Source organism: Aedes aegypti, chromosome 2 (genome assembly GCF_002204515.2).
Source record: "Aedes aegypti strain LVP_AGWG chromosome 2, AaegL5.0 Primary Assembly, whole genome shotgun sequence".
In the NCBI taxonomy this organism is placed as follows: domain Eukaryota; kingdom Metazoa; phylum Arthropoda; class Insecta; order Diptera; family Culicidae; genus Aedes; species Aedes aegypti.
In genome coordinates, this window is record NC_035108.1 from 132,844,483 (window position 1) to 132,865,544 (window position 21,062).

Here is a 21,062-nt window from a genome sequence, read left to right on the forward strand (position 1 = left end):
TCCGAAAAACAAAAAATCTATGCTTACTAGCGCCACCTGGTGGTAAAATTTCGAATCTCATAACTTTAATAATGATAGCGCTTGAGCTACTGAACAACTTTGCCGAAGGCGCCATCTTTCTAAGTGGCCACGATCCTGAGATATCCGCAAAACAAAAGTTTCATGCTCACGAGCGCCTCCTGGTGGCAAAATTTTGAATCTCATAGCTTTTATAATGATAGTCTTTGATCTACTAAGCAACTTTGCCGAAGACGCCATCTCTCTAAGTGGTCAGGATCCTGAGCTATCCGGAAAACATACATTCTATGCTCACTAGCGCCGCCTGGTGGCAAAATCTCGAATCTCTTGGCTAGAATAATGATAGTCCTTGAGCTACTGAATAATTTTGCCGAAGACGCCATCTTTCTAAGTGGTCAGGATCCTGAGCTATCCGGAAAACAAAAAATCTATGCTCACGATTACCGCCTGATGGCAAAATTTGAACCTCATAGCGTTTATAATGATAGTCCTTAAGCTACTGAACAACTTTACCGAAGACGCCATCTTTCTAAGTGGTCAGGATCCTGAGCTTCCCGCAAAACAAAAATTCTATGCTCACTAGCGCCATCTGGTGGCAAAATTTCGAATCTCATTACTTGTATAATGATAGCGCTTGAGCTATTGAACAACTTTGCCGAAGGCCCCATCTTTCTAAGTGGCCAGGATCCTGAGATATCCGCAAAACAAAAGTTTCATGCTCACTAGCGCCGCCCGGTGGCAAAGTTTTGAACTTCATAGCGTTTATAATGATAGTCCTTGTGCTACTGAACAACTTTGCCGAAGACGCCATCTTTCTAAGTGGTCAGGTTCGTGAACTATCCGAAAAACAACAAATCTATGCTTACTAGCGCCGCCTGGTGGCAAAATTTCGAATCTCATAACTTTAATAATGATAGCGCTTGAGCTACTGAACAACTTTGCCGAAGGCGCCATCTTTCTAAGTGGCCACGATCCTGAGATATCCGCAAAACAAAAGTTTCATGCTCACGAGCGCCTCCTGGTGGCAAAATTTTGAATCTCATAGCTTTTATAATGATAGTCTTTGATCTACTAAGCAACTTTGCCGAAGACGCCATCTCTCTAAGTGGTCAGGATCCTGAGCTATCCGGAAAACATACATTCTATGCTCACTAGCGCCGCCTGGTGGCAAAATCTCGAATCTCTTGGCTAGAATAATGATAGTCCTTGAGCTACTGAATAATTTTGCCGAAGACGCCATCTTTCTAAGTGGTCAGGATCCTGAGCTATCCGGAAAACAAAAAATCTATGCTCACGATTACCGCCTGATGGCAAAATTTGAACCTCATAGCGTTTATAATGATAGTCCTTAAGCTACTGAACAACTTTACCGAAGACGCCATCTTTCTAAGTGGTCAGGATCCTGAGCTTCCCGCAAAACAAAAATTCTATGCTCACTAGCGCCATCTGGTGGCAAAATTTCGAATCTCATTACTTGTATAATGATAGCGCTTGAGCTATTGAACAACTTTGCCGAAGGCCCCATCTTTCTAAGTGGCCAGGATCCTGAGATATCCGCAAAACAAAAGTTTCATGCTCACTAGCGCCGCCCGGTGGCAAAGTTTTGAACTTCATAGCGTTTATAATGATAGTCCTTGTGCTACTGAACAACTTTGCCGAAGACGCCATCTTTCTAAGTGGTCAGGTTCGTGAACTATCCGAAAAACAACAAATCTATGCTTACTAGCGCCGCCTGGTGGCAAAATTTCGAATCTCATAACTTTAATAATGATAGCGCTTGAGCTACTGAACAACTTTGCCGAAGGCGCCATCTTTCTAAGTGGCCACGATCCTGAGATATCCGCAAAACAAAAGTTTCATGCTCACGAGCGCCTCCTGGTGGCAAAATTTTGAATCTCATAGCTTTTATAATGATAGTCTTTGATCTACTAAGCAACTTTGCCGAAGACGCCATCTCTCTAAGTGGTCAGGATCCTGAGCTATCCGGAAAACATACATTCTATGCTCACTAGCGCCGCCTGGTGGCAAAATCTCGAATCTCTTGCCTAGAATAATGATAGTTCTTGAGCTACTGAATAACTTTGTCGAAGATGCCATCTTTCTAAGTGGCCACGATCCTGAGATATCCGCAAAACAAAAGTTCTATGCTCACTAGCGCCGCCTGGTGGCGGAATTTTGATTCTCATAGCGTTTAAAATGATAGTCCTTGAGTCCTTTGCCGAAGGCGCCATCTCTCTAAGTGGCCAGGATCCTGAGCTATCCGGCAAACATACATTCTTTGCTCACTAGCGCCGCCTGGTGGCAAAATCTCGAATCTCTTGGCTAGAATAATGATAGTCCTTGAGCTACTGAATAATTTTGCCGAAGACGCCATCTTTCTAAGTGGTCAGGATCCTGAGCTATCCGGAAAACAAAAAATCTATGCTCACTAGCGCCGCCTGGTGGTCAAATCTCGAATTTCTTGGCTAGAATAATGATAGTCCTTGAGCTACTGAACAACTTTGTCGAATATGCCATCTTTCTAAGTGGTCAGGATCCTGAGCTATCCAGAAAACAAAAAATCTATGCTCACGATTACCGCCTGATGGCAAAATTTGAACCTCATAGCGTTTATAATGATAGTCCTTAAGCTACTGAACAACTTTACCGAAGACGCCATCTTTCTAAGTGGTCAGGATCCTGAGCTATCCGGAAAACAACAAATCTATACCCACTAGCGCCGCCTGGTGGTAAAATCTCGAATCTCTTGGCTAGAATAATGATAGTCCTTGAGCTTCTGAACAACTTTGCCGAAGACGCCATATTTCTAAGTGGCCAGGATCCTGAGCTTCCCGCAAAACAAAAATTATATGCTCACTAGCGCCATCTGGTGGCAAAATTTCGAATCTCATTACTTGTATAATGATAGCGCTTGAGCTATTGAACAACTTTGCCGAAGGCCCCATCTTTCTAAGTGGCCAGGATCCTGAGATATCCGCAAAACAAAAGTTTCATGCTCACTAGCGCCGCCCGGTGGCAAAGTTTTGAACTTCATAGCGTTTATAATGATAGTCCTTGTGCTACTGAACAACTTTGCCGAAGACGCCATCTTTCTAAGTGGTCAGGTTCGTGAACTATCCGAAAAACAACAAATCTATGCTTACTAGCGCCGCCTGGTGGCAAAATTTCGAATCTCATAACTTTAATAATGATAGCGCTTGAGCTACTGAACAACTTTGCCGAAGGCGCCATCTTTCTAAGTGGCCACGATCCTGAGATATCCGCAAAACAAAAGTTTCATGCTCACGAGCGCCGCCTGGTGGCAAAATTTCGAATCTCATAGCTTTTATAATGATAGTCCTTGATCTACTAAGCAACTTTGCCGAAGACGCCATCTTTCTAAGTGGCCACGATCCTGAGATATCCGCAAAACAAAAGTTCTATGCTCACTAGCGCCGCCTAGTGGCGAAATTTTGATTCTCATAGCGTTTAAAATGATAGCGCTTGAGCTACTGAACAACTTTGCCGAACGCGCCATCTCTGTGAGTGGCCAGGATTCTAAGATAACCGCAAAACAAAAAAAATCATGCTCACTAGCACCGCCTGGTGGCAAAATTTTGAATCTCATAGCTTTTATAATGATAGACCTTGAGCTACTGAACAACTTTGCCGAAGACGCCATCTCTCTAAGTGGTCAGGATCCTGAGATATCCGGCAAACATACATTCTTTGCTCACTAGCGCCGCCTGGTGGCAAAATCTCGAATCTCTTGGCTAGAATAATGATAGTCCTTGAGCTACTGAATAATTTTGCCGAAGACGCCATCTTTTTAAGTGGTCAGGATCCTGAGCTATCCGGAAAACAAAAAATCTATGCTCACTAGCGCCACCTGGTGGTCAAATCTCGAATTTCTTGGCTAGAATAATGATAGTCCTTGAGCTACTGAACAACTTTGTCGAATATGCCATCTTTCTAAGTGGTCAGGATCCTGAGCTATCCGGAAAACAAAAAATCTATGCTCACGATTACCGCCTGATGGCAAAATTTGAACCTCATAGCGTTTATAATGATAGTCCTTAAGCTACTGAACAACTTTACCGAAGACGCCATCTTTCTAAGTGGTCAGGTTCGTGAACTATCTGAAAAACAACAAATCTATGCTTACTAGCGCCGCCTGGTGGCAAAATTTCGAATCTCATAACTTTAATAATGATAGCGCTTGAGCTACTGAACAACTTTGCCGAAGGCGCCATCTTTCTAAGTGGCCAGGATCCTGAGATATCCGCAAAACAAAAGTTTTATGCTCACGAGCGCCGCCTGGTGGCAAAATGTTGAATCTCATAGCTTTTATAATGATAGTCCTTGATCTACTAAGCAACTTTGCCGAAGACGCCATCTTTCTAAGTGGCCACGATCCTGAGATATCCGCAAAACAAAAGTTCTATGCTCACTAGCGCCATCTGGTATGTATTGGAGTTCAATATCAATTGTCCCTAATTACAGGTTCCCTCTGGAACATCCGGTGGTCCCGGAAGTAGTCACTGTAGTCAACTATCCATTTTGAGTCTACAGTTGCCCTATTTACGACAAGACATGAAGAATGAGCCGTCGCATGATATGCTTTGGTGTCAAAATCGAAATGTCCCCTATGCAAGGTTCCCCCGGGGCACTGGCCTGTTTGAGTGGCCAAATCTGTACAAGACTAGTACAGATACCATAACAGTACCCCCAGACCCTCCCCTAAAACCCCTGTACAGAGCGAAAATATACCCAAAGCCCCACTGCGTGCGGTATCTCCTGGTTCTGCCAACAAGCGAACCTTAAGAGACATCTCACCCGACAGAGTTATAAACGCACAAACCGTTTCGAAACAACAGCGGCGGTCACTTCCTAGAAGCGGCCATGTCAAAAAGTCTTAATTGCTTTCCCCACAAAAAACATAACTCAGACGATGACCGATCCCTGTACAACGCCCGAACACAACAGCAATACCGCCAACAACGATAAGCCTTTTTCGAACTTTGCACCGGACAGTCGAGGCACCTTTGGACCGGAAGTAAAACCCCAACCGGAACCTCAGGACCGACCTCGGCGTTCGAGCTGCGAGACGAACGAAAATCTAATCAGAAACAGTGCCTCGGGTAGCCGGAGCACCGGAAGACCGGAAGCCATGCCCCCACCGGAACGGCCGGAGCGACTTCGGTGCCCGATGGACGAAGATGCAATTAATGCGAAGAAAAATCCAACGATATCCCCTGGTAGCTGGAGACCCGACAGTGCGGACGTCCTTCCCACACCGGAACTGGCGAACCACCTCCAGCGCCGGAGGGAAGTTGAAGGAGGGACGGACAAAGTTCAACCAACCTATTCCCCTCAGGACGACGAGGGAAGTGAAGCCTTAGTTATTGTCGGGACGCACAAGGGGAGTAATCCTCGTACCCCAAAGGAATCCGTGGGAAGCAAGTCGTATGCAGCTCACACCAACCCTCGAAACAGCACTCCTGGGCACCCCGAGCACCTCAACTCGGGCGGTAAGTCCCATCACGCTATTCCCCATCCCATTGTATCAAATCCCCCAGCGGAAAGTTCACCGTCATCTTCCATCGATGGATCTCTGTCTTTCGCTGCTCCCGCAACGAATCCCCTACCAATTCATTTACCTGCAAATCAGGTCGCATCGTTCCAACGGCAGTCCAGGCACCGTTATGGCAGCAGACCCTACAGACAAACTTCGTACAATCGTAGCCGTGGCTCATCGATTTCCGAAACCTATCATCCTACGCCTGCACTCCCAAAGCCAGTCAACATCTTACTTCAGTGGAATATCAACGGTTTTTTTAATAACCTCGCGAACCTGGAGCTTCTCACAAGTTCAACTACACCATGGTGCATAGCTTTGCAAGAAGTGAACAGGGTCACAACCGAACAGCTTAGTCGATCTCTTCGTGGCCAATACCGTTGGGCCCTCTTTCGAGGTACCAACCTAAGACATTCCGTTGCAGTCGGAGTCTTAGCCTCAATTCCTTTTGAAGTCCTTAGGCTCGAAACCGACCTTCCAGCCGTTGGAGTGCGTCTCCATGGACCATTCAACATCAGTGTAGTAAACATCTATATTCCCTGTGGTGCCCAACCAAATCTTCAAGAACAGCTCCATAGACTCCTTGAAGCAACACCAGATCCAGTTCTGCTAGTTGGTGACATGAATGCCCACCATCCAATATGGGGCGGGCAACGCACTGATAATCGAGGAACCTCTCTACTACATGTCTTCGAAGAACACGATCTCATTGTCCTCAACAATGGATCAAATACCTTTCTCAAAGGAAACTCCGCATCGGCTATTGACCTGGCTGCGGCTAGCCGGTCCTGTACCAATCGATTCCATTGGAATGTTGACTCCGACCTTCATGGTAGTGATCATTACCCTATTCACATTACTACCAACGTCGCTCCACCGGCGACCACTCGTCGTCCAAGATGGTTATATGAAAAAGCCGATTGGGATAACTACGAACAAACTTTCCGGAATTCATCTAGGGGTCGCGAATCTGCCCATTTGCAAGAGCTCACTGACATTATTAACAAAGCTGCCAAGTCCTCCATACCCCGCAGCAGTAACCAACCGGGTCGCAAAGCACTACATTGGTGGACCGATCACACTCGGATAGCGGTAAAGGCCAGAAGGAAAGCATTACGCGCCGTCAAACGCATTCCCATAGGCGATCCTAGCAGGGAGAATGCTTTGAACTTATACCGAAGCCGGCACAGTGAATGCAAAAAGATCATTGCAGACGCCAAACGCAATAGTTGGGAGAACATTCTGGATAGCATAAACGCATCACAAACTTCATCTGCCCTCTGGACTCGAGTAAATGCCCTCAGTGGCAAAAGAAAGACAAAGCCTCTGACTCTCCGTATTGAAAACTCGCACATCTCTGACCCCTCAACGGTAGCTAGAATCCTCGGCGAATACTTCGCCAGCTTGGCTAGTGTAGATAGCTATCATGATAGCTTCAAGCGTCGTATGCAGCCCACCATCAGCTCAGTCACTACCTTTCCCGTTCCTGATGACCCAGAAAACTTGTTGATAAACCAACCATTTTCAATTAGTGAGCTTCTTTTCGCACTCAAATGTTGTACCGGAAAATCTGCCGGCCCGGACGGTATTGGTTACCCACTTATAAAAAACCTTCCTCCTTCGGGTAAGTTGCAGCTATTAGAACTTATGAACAAATATTGGCTCACTGACACCTTCCCCCCGGAATGGCGGGAAAGTCTCGTGGTTCCCATTCCAAAGAGTAATGCAGAAACCCACGACCCATCCAAATACCGACCGATTGCTCTAACCTGCTGCATGTGCAAGGTGATGGAACGGATGGTTAACCGGAGGCTGAAACAATTTTTGGAGTCCCAAGACTTGTTGGATCATCGGCAACACGCCTTCCGAGCTGGGCATGGAACAAGCACTTACTTTGCCCAACTTGGCGACGTCTTACACACAGCGCAGTCGGAAGGCTTACACACCGAAATTGTCTCATTGGACCTGTCCAAGGCCTTCAATCGAACATGGACCCCGCTAGTGCTACGTCAGCTAGTTGAATGGAAACTATCGGGTCACATTCTGCGATTTGTCCAAAACTTCTTGTCTGAGCGATCTTTCCGAGTCATTGTTGGAGACTACCTATCCAACTCCTTTCCCGAAGAGACCGGCGTGCCACAGGGGTCCGTTATAGCTGTCACACTATTCTTGATAGCAATGAACAGCGTTTTTCTTACCTTACCGAAAGGAATCTATGTATTCGTATACGCTGACGACATACTCATTGTCGTCTCCGGCAAAACCCCAGTCCGCGTCAGGATCAAGGCACAGGCGGCAGTTAACGCGATCTTCAAATGGACCACTGCAACTGGTTTCGAGCTGTCCGCCCCTAAAAGTGTAAGATGCCACGTCTGTCCCACTAACCACCGCATATCTGTACCCATAAGTATCAACGGTCAACGCATCCCCACGAAGAAAACGGTGAAAGTGCTCGGCGTCACTATTGACCGAGCGCTCACTTTCCAGCATCACTTTGATTTGGTCAAGCAAAGCTGCCGCACGCGCCTCAACTTGATTCGAACAATCTCTCGCCCTCACCGCTCGAACAACCGTAATATCCGTTTCCGCGTTGCGCATGCCATTGTTGACAGCCGATTAACATATGGCCTTGAGCTAACGTGCATTGCAAGGGAACGATTAATAACAACACTCGCACCACTGTACCATGGATACATTCGCATCATATCCGGACTTCTTCCATCCACGCCTGCTGACTCTGCTTGCACTGAAGCTGGCCTCCTTCCTTTCCGCTTCTTTATATACGCAGTGATTTGCAAAAAAACCGCTGCCATTATCGAAAAAACAATCGGGGACGACAGGATCTGCCTCCTCACTGAGGGGAACAGTATCCTCCGCACTGCTGCCAATATAGATTTCCCCCCAGTGGCCAGGATCCACTGGAATGGAGACATTTGTTGGCTTTCACCTAAACCTAACGTAGATAGCACGATTGGAAACCAGTTTCGTGCTGGGGACAACTCAATAGCTCTTCGAACAACCGTTCTGGACTGGCTACGCACAAAATATCCAAATCATGATCACAGATACACCGACGGTTCTCTTTCCATGAGAGGCGTCGGCCTTGGCGTCTTCGGCGCTAATATTTCAGTTAGCCTTAGTCTGCCACCACTTTGCTCGATATTCTCAGCGGAAGCCGCAGCCGTGTATTTAGCAGCCACTACACCATCCGACCGACCAATAATTGTTCTTACGGATTCAGCAAGCGTAGTATCCGCATTGCAGTCAAACAGGCCTTCACACCCTTGGATTCAGCGCACGATCACCGATGCTCGACCCAACACCACCTTTGCATGGATCCCCGGGCATTGTGGTATATCCGGCAACACAGCTGCCGATCGTCTAGCTGGTGCTGGTTTTTCCTGCCCCCGCTACGAAGATAATGTACCCTTCGATGATGTTAAAAGGTGGCTAACAAAGCAATTCAGGAGTACATGGAGTATGGAATGGAATCAGCAAAATTCACCGTACCTACGAAAGGTGAAATCGTCCACCGAACGGTGGAAAGACCTTCCTCTTTTGAAGGAACAACAGTTGGTATCTCGGCTGAGGACGGGGCACACGCGTTTTTCACACAACATGAGTGGCAATGGATCTTTCCGCCGGATGTGTTCCTATTGTGACATAAGGAATACAGTAGAACACGTAATCTGCGTCTGCCCACTATACGAGTTTTCCAGGAATATTCATGGGATCTCAAGAAGCATTCGTGAAGCCCTGGGAGATGACGTAGCAGCCCTGGAAGCCCTATTGCGTTTTTTGAAAGATTCTGGCCTATACAACATGATCTGACGCCCACGATAACAAACTGCTGCAAGCATCACTTTTTCGTGTCCGTCCTATTAGTCCACCAGCTACACAAACCGCCCTTGGTTTAAGGAAACTTTTTTAGAATAACAAATTAACAGTGTACAGTATTTATACTGGTAGCATTCTTAGAATAACAAATTACAAAATGTTTTGACGTAGGACTTGACATACTGGCAAACCTTGGAAGCTGTGGTTCGGCGAGACCCCTTTGGTTGGGCTCGAGTAGTGATCCCTTCTGGGTCACTTCTACCTTTTTAGTGTTGCCCCTCTGGCACACCCCTTTTTCGAGGCACCGTTCTGGTGTTCTCTAATCCGACAAAGTGTTGAACTAGCGTCAGTTAAAAACACTCTAATAAAGACAAAAAAAAAAAAAATGTACAAGACTCATTTTCAACTTATAATAGGGTATTTTATGATAAGCTAGGGAGAAAACAATATTGCGCGACATATTTTGAGTGAATAAATTGTTTGATCCCAATTCGGATCCACTACCGGCACCGATTCCGGGGAAATGGCCATATATTGGTTGTTTCTGGACCAATATTAATATTTAGCGCACCAATCGCTTCAAAATTAGATCTTCTATCTTCATGTGTAGTAAAATTTTGATTTTTTAGCCGAGACCTTTGCTAAAAACACGTCATAATTTTACTGCATAAGACATGCTTCCGAAAATCCGGATTATCACCGGTATCCGGTGGTCATAGTTCATCTCCGTGGATGCACCTCAAAACTAGATTAGTTGACCCGTCCATTACTTCTTAAAGAATTGAAATCTGTCAATTTTTGTCAAAGTTACAGCATTCCAAAGTTGGCCCAATTTTTGCCTGTCCCAGTTATTTTGACAACCCCCTGTATATCAAATATTCCATCATTTGCGATACTTTAAAAATGGGGAGGGTACAAAAAAGAGGGGAGGGCTCCCTGCAAATCTTATTACAACTCTTCATATTGTATTTAAAGTTGAAAACATTATATGGCACATGAATTCCCCTGTCCTGAATATAAAACACTGTGTCGGTTTATTGATTAGATTAGATTTTTAAATAAAAAATGCAAAAAGTTCAAGTATATTTTAAAAATGACCTGGGGCAGACACAAACATTCTGAAAACGCCATTATTTTTGTTTATTTTTATACTTTCAAGCCCGGGGTGTCCGGTCTCTGTGCATTCATATCGACTTTTTTTGTCGAACTGTGTAATGGGGGTGGGCAGGCGTTGCAGAATTCGCTCTCATTTGAGAATGAAGCACGATCAAAGCAAGCAAAGAAAAACATCCCATCTGTTGCGGTCCACGATCGTCATTGTATCGCAAGGTGTAACAAGTCTGATAAATGGAAGCAGCGAGCGAGAGCCCCAACGAGAGAGCGATGATAAAATCCATTTTTCTCACTTGTTTACCGTTGGGGATAGGTGTTTTTCTTTACTGGCACGATAAACAATCCACGAACTTCCAATAACAACAGTGTCCCCCAGGCTTGGAGCATGTTTAGAGGGGTTTTATCATGCACTACTATCCCCCCAATCTGATCAAACTTGTAGCAGTATACGATAAACAGTCTCTCATAATGTGCAGCATGTTATGATAGTTACAGAGAGCGATACGTGAGCGATTCTCTCAATTTTCTCAGGATTCAATCCCTGGGGGTGGGACATTTCGGATAAGGACGTTTGGCATAATTAGATGTATATGCCTTCTTTAAAATGTTACCTGTTCTTCTATGAAACTGCATTATGCGAAACATCCATTTTGTCAACCGTCCGTATGTGAAACATTCTTATGCGTAACGCCTTTATGCAAAACGGATCACCCTCAACTGTAATAGAATATGTATTCTTTAAGAACATTTTATTTTTCAATGGTTTCACAGTTTGTAACGAAAGTCTTAGTGAAGAACAGCTTATTCTAAAAAGAACGGTACATTTAAGATAAAATGCTTGCATCTATGACGCCCATAATCAGTAATCAGTGGAACATCGACTCATGGAGGTTTATTACTTTTATTACATTTATTGGCCAAGTTTTAAGTATTTGTCGTATAATCATACTCATTGATTGGAGACTGCAATCAAATTCCATTGCGAACCAATCTAAAGGTTCCTCACATGCCTCTTAACATGCATATTGTGCATGTATATGGTGAAAATTTTTATATTCTTGTTAAAGCTGCAATTTTCTACTCAGATTTGTAACATATTTTAAATTAGACAATTATTCCGATTTTGTCACCTTTCAGCTTTTGTCATCTATAAATAGTAAAATCGGAACATACTGTATTACCAAATTGACCAATACGAAAAAGTGGTCTCCTATACCGGACACAACCTAAAAACGTTAAAGTATTGAGAATTATTTAAATGTCCCCATCATTGAATGTTTTAACTCCAAGAATAGTATTTCATGGCCAATTAAAAATATTTGCAACGTTCATAAGAGCAATTTGAGATCCTCCTCCATCAAAAACATGATTATACTACGATATTGTTCTTCTTAATTTTAATGCATGCTTGCCTTGATCGGATGTTGAAGAAAAGGAATGTATTTTGAGACAGTGCTGGTCCAAAACTTACAAAGTTGTCTTGTAATATATCAAGTTGTCCGAAACTTTGAGATAGTAGATGCAAAACCGAAATTGTAGTTAACGAATTGTGAGAAAATATGATACAAAATACATTCATACTTTCAAATTCAATCATGCTTGCAAGATGCAATTTTTTGTTTCATATTCAATATCATTATCAATTAATTTTAAATTTAAAGCTATAGGTACGTAATTTTTTTGTAAAGGTGTTCAAACTTCTCCGTTTTTTTTTTTTTATAAAAAGTTTGCGTGTTACGCAAACGTTGCTCTCTATTTTTGCTTCCTGTTCTGCTCGCAGGGCTGTTAAATGTCATGAATATCACGTGACTTTGACATTTAAATATTGCTAATATCATCTTTCCCTGTGGAAAAAAAGTAATCGGAAAATGTTTAACCTGGGGACCTTTTCCGAACTACTATCGGTTGACAATATTTACCATGGCTTTATTTCGACAGGGAATGAGCTATAAACATTTTAATTTTTCCGAAATCTTGACATTTAACAGCACTGTCTGCTAGTACACCATCTGTGTTGGACCATGATTTCTTCTTCTTCTTCTTGGCATTAACGTCCTCACTGGGACAGAGCCTGCTTCTCAGCTTTGTGTTCTTATGAGCACTTCCACAGTTATTAACTGAGAGCTTTCTTTGTCAAAGTTGCCATTTTCGCATTCGTATATCGGTAGGTACGATTATACTCTATGCCCAGGGAAGTCAAGGAAATTACTATTACGAAAAGATTCTGGACCGACCGGGAATCGAACCCAGAAACCTTCAGCTTGGCTTTGCTGTGTAGCCGCGGACGTAACCACTTGGCTAAGGAAGGCCCCATGATTTCTATTTTTTTATGTTGTCCAGTACTGCGAGGTCTCCCCCTATTTCAAGTTGAACTATGAGGTTCGAATTTTGATCCATGTTACGTAGGAATAGTATAGTAATTTCCGTCAAATATTTTATTGGAATTTGGTAGCAGTCCAAGCATTTATTGGAAACTCATACAATTTCAAACAGATCAATGTTTGTTGTTCAGACCAATATCGGTCAAATATTTTACTCTGTATTTATTTATTTATTTATTTATTTATTTATTTATTAAACAAAAAATTTAGAAAGAGGGAAAACCCCTTTGAGTGATTTTCATTGAAGGGCACAAAACCTCTTTATCTTTTCTAATAACGTTATAAAAATCGCTTAAAACTAAAGGCTCAAACGGAAATGATCCATATCAGAGTCATAATCTTATGAAGGAGTTTCAGTAACCAAAAGTGGGAGATAAAGGAGGAGTTCAAAGGAGGCCGTAGTTCTTGATTTCTGGAACAAAATAAAATAAAACGCAAAACAGTATCATATAACATATAGAATATCATTGAAAATATCGTATAAAATTTTAATCATAGGAAGTGATCTAATTCCATTTTACTTTGTAAAATATCTTTTGGTGCGAAAATATCAGCTAATTCAGTTTTTACATGTTTAGGATAATTTTCACAGAGTAGTGTTTGATCCTTTGACCTTGTTACTTGCCCCTGCGGGGTAAGTGATGCGGGCAGGATCAAACATGTCGCGCGGCGTTCGCGTTATAGTGAAAAAGTGCCGCGAGTGTCAGTAGTGTTTGATCTATTGATCGCGTCGTTTTCTCTTGCGGGAGCGAGTGATGAACACTTGTCCGGCTTACAATGCGATTATCAAATAATGTCACGAATCCGATTAGGCATGATTATATCATGGATCGCATCACCAAACATCAGTGACTCCCAGATCTGTACCTTACCCCACTAACGCAATATCCTTTCCATGACAACTGTGGAGATGCAGAGGTGATCTCGGTCTCTAGTAACAACGGTTGTCTAACTTCATTCCCTTATCCGATGACAGTAAGGACGTGGCCGGCGCCGTTATGCCGTGACTTTTAAATTTTGAGCTCTCGATTTGTGCACATTAAGAATGGTAAGCTAATCCCAAGCCCCAACTTCGATTGTTCTGGTCAATCATGGAGTAGCAACTACGAATTGTGCGGTCATCTATCTTATGCTTATGCTTTAGGACACCTTTCACAAGTTTGATCATAATACAATAATATAATACAGGAATAAACAAAAATTCGACTAACAGTGGGCAGACATAGCTTGAGAACGGGCCCATTCACAAATTTTATAACGTTGAAAAGGATGGGTGGGTGTCCTCAAAATGTTACAGTTCATACAAAATTAGAAAAATATTCACACAAAATGCGTTCAAAGGTGAGCGGGTGTCAAAAACTTTGTAAAATTTGTGAATGAACCCAAGCAATTTTCAAGCGGTTTCATCCTTAATGACTGATAGTTGCGTACCTTCACCTTACTTGCATGCAAGTTTTTAAATTGATTCTTTCCTGTTAGATACTACGAACGCGAATGCGTGAGATTTTCGTCCTTAAATTTGAGGATCGCTCCACACCGTTGAACAACGTTATTGTTTCAGTGACACGCAAATAAATAAAAAAGTCATAGAATCAAATTTTTGCGTGATGACAATGAAATCAAAGACAATAAACTTTTACCGGTTTTATTTGCATATTGTATTAGCGTGTATACAAAAACAACAAAATAATATCGTTAATTGGCACTGTGGCTTAAGGCATTTTAAGCATTCAGAATCTTCGCAAATTGACTTTGTTTATCAAATAAAATAATGTTTTAGAACGAATTAAGATTCCTTCGGTTGTTTGTTAGATTCATCCAAAAAGATTAAAACTGACAATGGCACATTTTTCCGTCGTTGTATCCCAAACACAAAATGTTAACGTTTACTTGTTAATCGGTTTTAAGTAAACATGGTCGGCTCCAAAGTGGGGAAGCTCCTTAAAACTAGTTGCTGCGCGATGTTGCAACGAAAGCTTGGACGACGCGCTCAACATTTACATAATGCTGCAAGGCATGGCACAACATAGTGGAAGACAAACGGGTACAACGGCTGCTCCGGACTTGGATGTGGTTTTGGATTTGCTTTCCGCTTCGTACATGTATTTTCCGCTTGCCTTGGCGTACTCACCCTGCAAAATGGAGGTAATTTTCAGATTAAGGCTTAACCGGCAATCCCCAGCGCAGAATTCAGTTTTGGTAGAAAAATTGACAAGCATTTAAAGAAGGGGAACATTCTTTCTTCGATCCAGAAGTAGCCAAGAAAATAATTAGACATAAGCAATAATTTGTACAAATATTCAAAAAAAGCTCTAAAATATATTTTTTACCGGTTAATTCACCAATGCAATGATAAAATGGAAAATAGAATAGAAAAATCAATAGATACTCCCACGAAGAATTAAAATAAGCAAAAACAATTGAAAATTGGTACTAACAAATTAAATTAACTTTCAAATATTTAAAAAAAAAACAACTAACATATTTGAAATGTTCCAAGAAAAAAATAATAGCAAGCACTATATAATTGAAGCATTTCCAATGAAAAGTTTGAATCAAGCACTCAAAGAAATAAAACAAAAAAGTCTCGGATAAAAACGTAAAAATATGTGAGATTTTAGTACAATTTTTCTTTTAAAAAATTCTAATATTGTAGTACATAGTTTCATTTTTTTTTCTAGGAATATATTCTTAAACGCTGAAGTTTATTTTTTTACTGTTGATTTTAACTTAATTATTGCTTGTTTCGAATTATTTTATTGGCTCTTCTTGAATAAATTAGTTAATGGTTATGCTTTTCCTAAAGTATGATAATATTTTCCCCATTCCGATTTACCTGAGCACGCCACGCGGCTGCTTCGCTTTCCTTCTTGGCAAACATCTCGTGTCCCGGGGGATAGTAAACCGGAGGGCCGGCGACGTTCTTCGAGGAAATGGGCACGTTTTTGCTATCAACTGGTTCCTCCACCACGGTTACCTTCGGCGGAGATGCTTCCCGCAGCTTTTTCGGTCCGGTGCCATTCTCGGTGGAGTGAGAGTGCTTTGACATGTACGTAATTTGACCGTTCTGGAAATAGAAACCAGCAGTAGAGCATTTTAATGTTGGATGATAGTGATGATTCTGTTGGGTTGAGGTTTTAAATGGTAAGTAAACATAATTAGCCGTCGGTATAGCGACAGTGGGAGGTAGATGCATCGTTTAAAACGGAACCATGCCAACATACGAACTATATGAAATAACTTGTGAATTTTTCAAATTGTATTTAACTAGACTTGAACTGATTTTAAATAATTAGTCTTAACTAGATTTACGAGTCATATTGTGATTCATTAATTGAATGAATTGTTCAATTGAATCAGGAGGGAGGTGGCAGAGGTAGTCATCGCCCGTCCTCCTTCTGGCCGACGAAAAATGTATTCATAATAAACAGATCTATTGTAAATATATGAATTAAGTTCGATTTTTTGTTCAGTTTTCGTGTATGTAAAATAATGCGTCATAATATTATTTTTGGAGTTGATCTAAAAAGCATATTTTTTGTCAAACATGTTAGAAAGATTTCGTCAAGAATCCACGAAATAATATTAAATTCATCGAATTCTGCTAAACATTTTGAAATTCTTATGAACTTTACTAAAGATTTTGCCAGCCACACTTTTAATATTTCAAAATAAATTCCTTCATGAAGGATGGAAGGAAAGCTCGTCAAGTAATATCTCATGGGTTTCTTTTAATATTCTTTTAAATGATTTTCTTAACGATTCTTTCCAGAAATTTTTTCAAGCATTACTTATAGTTAATGTTTTTCTTTTTTTCAGTAGTAATGCTGAATGCTGACAAATTTTCTTTCAAAAGACAAGCAAATTACTTTTGAAATCTTCTACGTAATATTTGACATATTTTCTTTCAAACACACATCCGGATATATAAAGGATTCCTCCAAGTATTTGTCTCTGAACAGAAAAACTCTTAAATTTTTTAGTGTATTTTTCAAGAAAATCAATCTATTGAAATTTTGGTAATATTTTGAAAAATTCTATCGAAATTTTTTGGGAAGGTTTTTGAAGCATTGCCGCGAATTTCACTAAGGACATCACCAATCATTCCTTCTTGAGTTCCTCCAAGAATTACTACAGACGCATACCTAGAACCGTCATATTATTGCTTAAATAAACCTATAATTTTGCTACACAGGGTTTTAGTTTTCGTTTTAGTTTAACCTTTCGAAAAATCCTTAGCTCAAAATACCGTTCTGTCTCAAATTCCGAAAAGACTCATATTCCGAACATTTTGATTTTCTATGACGATTTGGTTGAAATGTTTCGCTGAAATATGTCACCAAATAACAAGGAAGTGGCAGTTAATTGCAATTTAATTTTGCTATCTTCTAATCTATTTTATACCTTGGGAGTAGTGATGATTCTCTAGTTTGAGACCAGTAAAACTAGCTAAGATAAATTTATTTGCGAAGTTATTCATTTGAACACGATTTATTCGGGATGTTCAGAATATGAAGCAATCTGTTCGGAATATGAGACAGAATGAACACAGTGTTCGGCATTTGAATCAAAATGTTATTCCATACTTTTGCGTAAAAACAAAACTAAAAACATTAACATTTTTATTGGCACACCCAACAGCTAACCGTTAGATTTTGAGAAGAAATTGAAATTTTCACACATATCAGTTAATTTATGGCTATTTAAGCCATTTGAAGTTACTGTTGGCCTTAAGTGTTCCGAATATGAGTCAAAACGGTACCGTTTTATCTATCCCGAAATCAGTGGCATTAGTATAGCTTGAAAATTAAAGTGTTGTAGAATCATTCCATGTCGAAAATTCTGACAAATCACTTGAAATGTCTTTCATTTCTTAGCATCTCTCAGCGCGCTTATCTTTTTTACTGTTATGGTAATAAGCGCTTGGTCCACACTGATATACCGTAAATTCGGGTGAAATTGATCAATAAGGTGAATTTTTTTTGCGTTCAAAAATGTGTATTTCTATGAAAATAATGTAAAATTTCTAAATCATGTCCGGTGCAGTATTGAGAATCATCCATAAACTTCTAGTTTTAAACTAAGATTTGAACACGGTATAAATATGAATGTTTGTGAGGATGCTTAAGATATATCCCTGAACCAGATTCCATCACTTAAACTCGTACCAATTTTCTCATTCGGTTGAAATAATTGAATTTCTGTTAGATATCAGGATACTCCTTAGAAAATTGCATACATTTAGGCGTTTTCCACGTGATTCTTGAAATTTAACTGTTCTGTTTCGAGGCCTTCTTTAGCCGAGTGGTTAGAGTCCACGGCTACAAAGCAAAACCATGCTGAAGGTGTCTGGGTTCGAATCCTGGTCGGTCCAGGATCTTTTCGTAATGGAAATTTCCTTCACTTCCAAGGGCATAAAGTATCATCGTACCTGCCACACGATATACGAATGCGACTTTAGGCAAAGAAAGCTCTCAGTCAATAACTGTGGATGTGCTCTTAGAACACTATGCTGAGTAGCCGGTTTGTCCTAGTGGGGACGTTAATGCCAAGAGGAAGAAGAAGTGGTTTCGAAAATTCATCACAATCGTATTGACAAGTAATCAATTTCACCCCGAAATGAGATACCCAGATTTTCAATTTTAGAGATATTTCTTAGCACTAACATTACATTTGGGACCGCAGCCCACCAAACCAATTGAATTATTTTTCACAATATTGCATCTCAATTTGCTCAAATTGACTCTTCTGTCTGCGATCTACATTTTCTTTTCAAACACAGTCTGCTGGTTCAAGCCGTAATCGACATTACAACTCTAGGGTATGTTTCTTAAATATCTTTTCAGAAATTTCCTAGTAAAGAGACTCGATTCATGGAATTCTTCATGGCAGAGACTCAAAAAGAATTTAAAAAGTTATTTCTGCATAAATATCTTGAGGATATCTTAAGCCATGTATAGTATGAATTTAAGAAGACATTCTTTATTAATCCTGAAAAAATAATCAGCATCAGGTATACTGTTTAAAGTTACTGTGCATGAGCCTTAGGTGCAGGAGGCTCATTGCTTGCTAGCGCACGGGCGCACTGTACATTGTGAGACCTTTTTTGGTGCGCCGCATTTTTATTGAGATGTGTCTCACTGCAGTCTCATGCGCTCCGTCACATGTGCTGTTTAAAATTCAGCGCAATAATTGAAGTGATTACAAAAGTTTTCAACGAGGATCGAAATTTTAATTCTTCGATCGCGAGTCTTCGACCAGACCATGTAGGCCATCTAGAACTCTGCAAAATGAGGCGAAAGGTGCTCCTAAGAAATATGTAACGTAAAAAAAATTTTCATTTGAAAATGCAAATGTCACAAGTTTTATATTTTTAAAACAAGTACTGGCACCCAACGCTCGTGACTATATCATGTATTTTGGTGTTATAAAGATTTAAATATGTTTAAATAAATGTTTAAAGTGATTTTTTGATTCAGCTGATATGGGGTAACATTGATAACCCTTGTACAAAACGTTCGGTAATATTGAAAATGCCGTTGCTAACTTAAATCATGGCCCCTGAAGCCGAATATGAAGACCAAACTGTTACAAGTCATTTACTTTTAGAGTTATTTTAAAAATAAAATCACCTAGGACCGCGCTATACGCCTTAAGGTAGGCAATTTCATAAGGATATTCTGCATTTTTAAAAGTAGTCCATTAATATTGCTTAATTGAATAATCTTATGAAAGATTTGACAACGGAATCGTATTCAGCGATGCCATTTTAAGTAACAACCGCATTTTCCTTGCTCATACCATTTGCAGAACTTGAATCTTCGGTAGTGCCATCCATAATGATGAAAATCATTGATTCAAAAAGTTGTCAAATTTACGCATGACAGAAACGAAATTTTCGCAAAAACCTCAATTTTCATAAGCTTTTAAATGTAAGAAAGAGAGGCACCATTCATAATTTTAAAATATTTCATCAATAAATGATGATTTGAACTTTTTACGAGAAGGATCATATCGATCAATGTTGCCCCGCTGATCAATGTTACCCCGGATTACGGTAACTCTAATACTGTTTTAAACAGTGTGATTTCTGAAAAAAAAAATAAGGAAATACCTTCAAGTATCTGTTAAGGAATTTCTGCAGGAATCATTAGTGGAATTTTTAAAGGCTGGTTGTGAATGTTATCTTTGGCGAAAGTCTTGAAAGTTCTTATGAAGCTATTTTTAAAGCAATGTTTTCAGTAGATAAGTAGAGTCTTATGTTCCTCGAGGAATATCTGGAAGAATTTCTCGATAAGTTTCTACAACAATACTGAAGAATAGGCTTAAGGAGAAATATTAAGAATGCACAAGCGTAATCCATTGATATATTTCAAACAGAATTTTTTTTTATCATGCTTTTAACCATTTCGGTGCTAACAAAGTTTTTGGCATAGCATTTTAGTTCGCAACTAGTTCTAATTTGACCAAATTTCAACCAATTTTAGTGCTTTAAATCGGGATTCTCTTTCAATTCAGGTGATCAAAATACGGATTGCAACGGTGCCGGACTTATTCCGGATCCCGTTGGGGTAATAGATAATTTTGTAAGGGTTGTTTCTAATTTTTATTAATAATTCCCTCATTTAGATTCAATTGTATTTGTGGATTTCTGAACTCAACATGTCACAAGATTCAATTTCCATGCGAAAATGTCTAAGGTTATTCAGGAACCATCTGACCATAGACCGTATTCGGTGCCCTCAGGGAAATTTTAACCTAGACCAAACCCTAACATAAGTTTTCAACGCCAATTAATTGTTGAACCTTCATCCAGCCAACATACTTTTGCATGCTGAAAAACGCATAACTTTTTTGTTTCTGATGGATTTTACTGAAATTTTCAGAAGCACCTAAGAAACTCTTCTAGTTTATGGTCTAAAAGTTTTTGAAATCCATAAAAAAATGCACATGATTTGAATCAAAATTATCCCTACCAGGTTTTGACTGTCTAAACAATTTGCCAAATACACTAGTTTCCTAGCTTATGATAAACTTGGCCATCTAAACAACTTTTTCAAAGGTTTCGACGTTTTAATGTATGAAGATTATGAGATAGAGAGGTAAGTTAGTTAAAAGAATACTACTTTTAAGTTTCTCTATTAAGATTCTGCTCA

General features: G+C 40.4%; 1 protein-coding gene across 2 annotated transcripts in view; it reads right to left on the minus strand.

Moving 5' to 3' along the window:
- Positions 1-14,535: 14,535 nt before the first annotated feature.
- LOC5568139 overlaps positions 14,536-21,062 on the minus strand; it is a 103,147-nt gene continuing 96,620 nt past the window's right edge. For both annotated transcript variants that reach the window (XM_021842431.1, XM_021842432.1), the window contains 2 exons: positions 15,743-15,973; positions 14,536-15,038 (listed from right to left, as the gene is read on the minus strand). In XM_021842431.1, the coding sequence (XP_021698123.1) occupies positions 14,904-15,038; positions 15,743-15,973 (366 nt within the window). In that variant the 3' untranslated portion in view covers positions 14,536-14,903. The remainder of the gene's footprint in view (positions 15,039-15,742; positions 15,974-21,062) is intronic.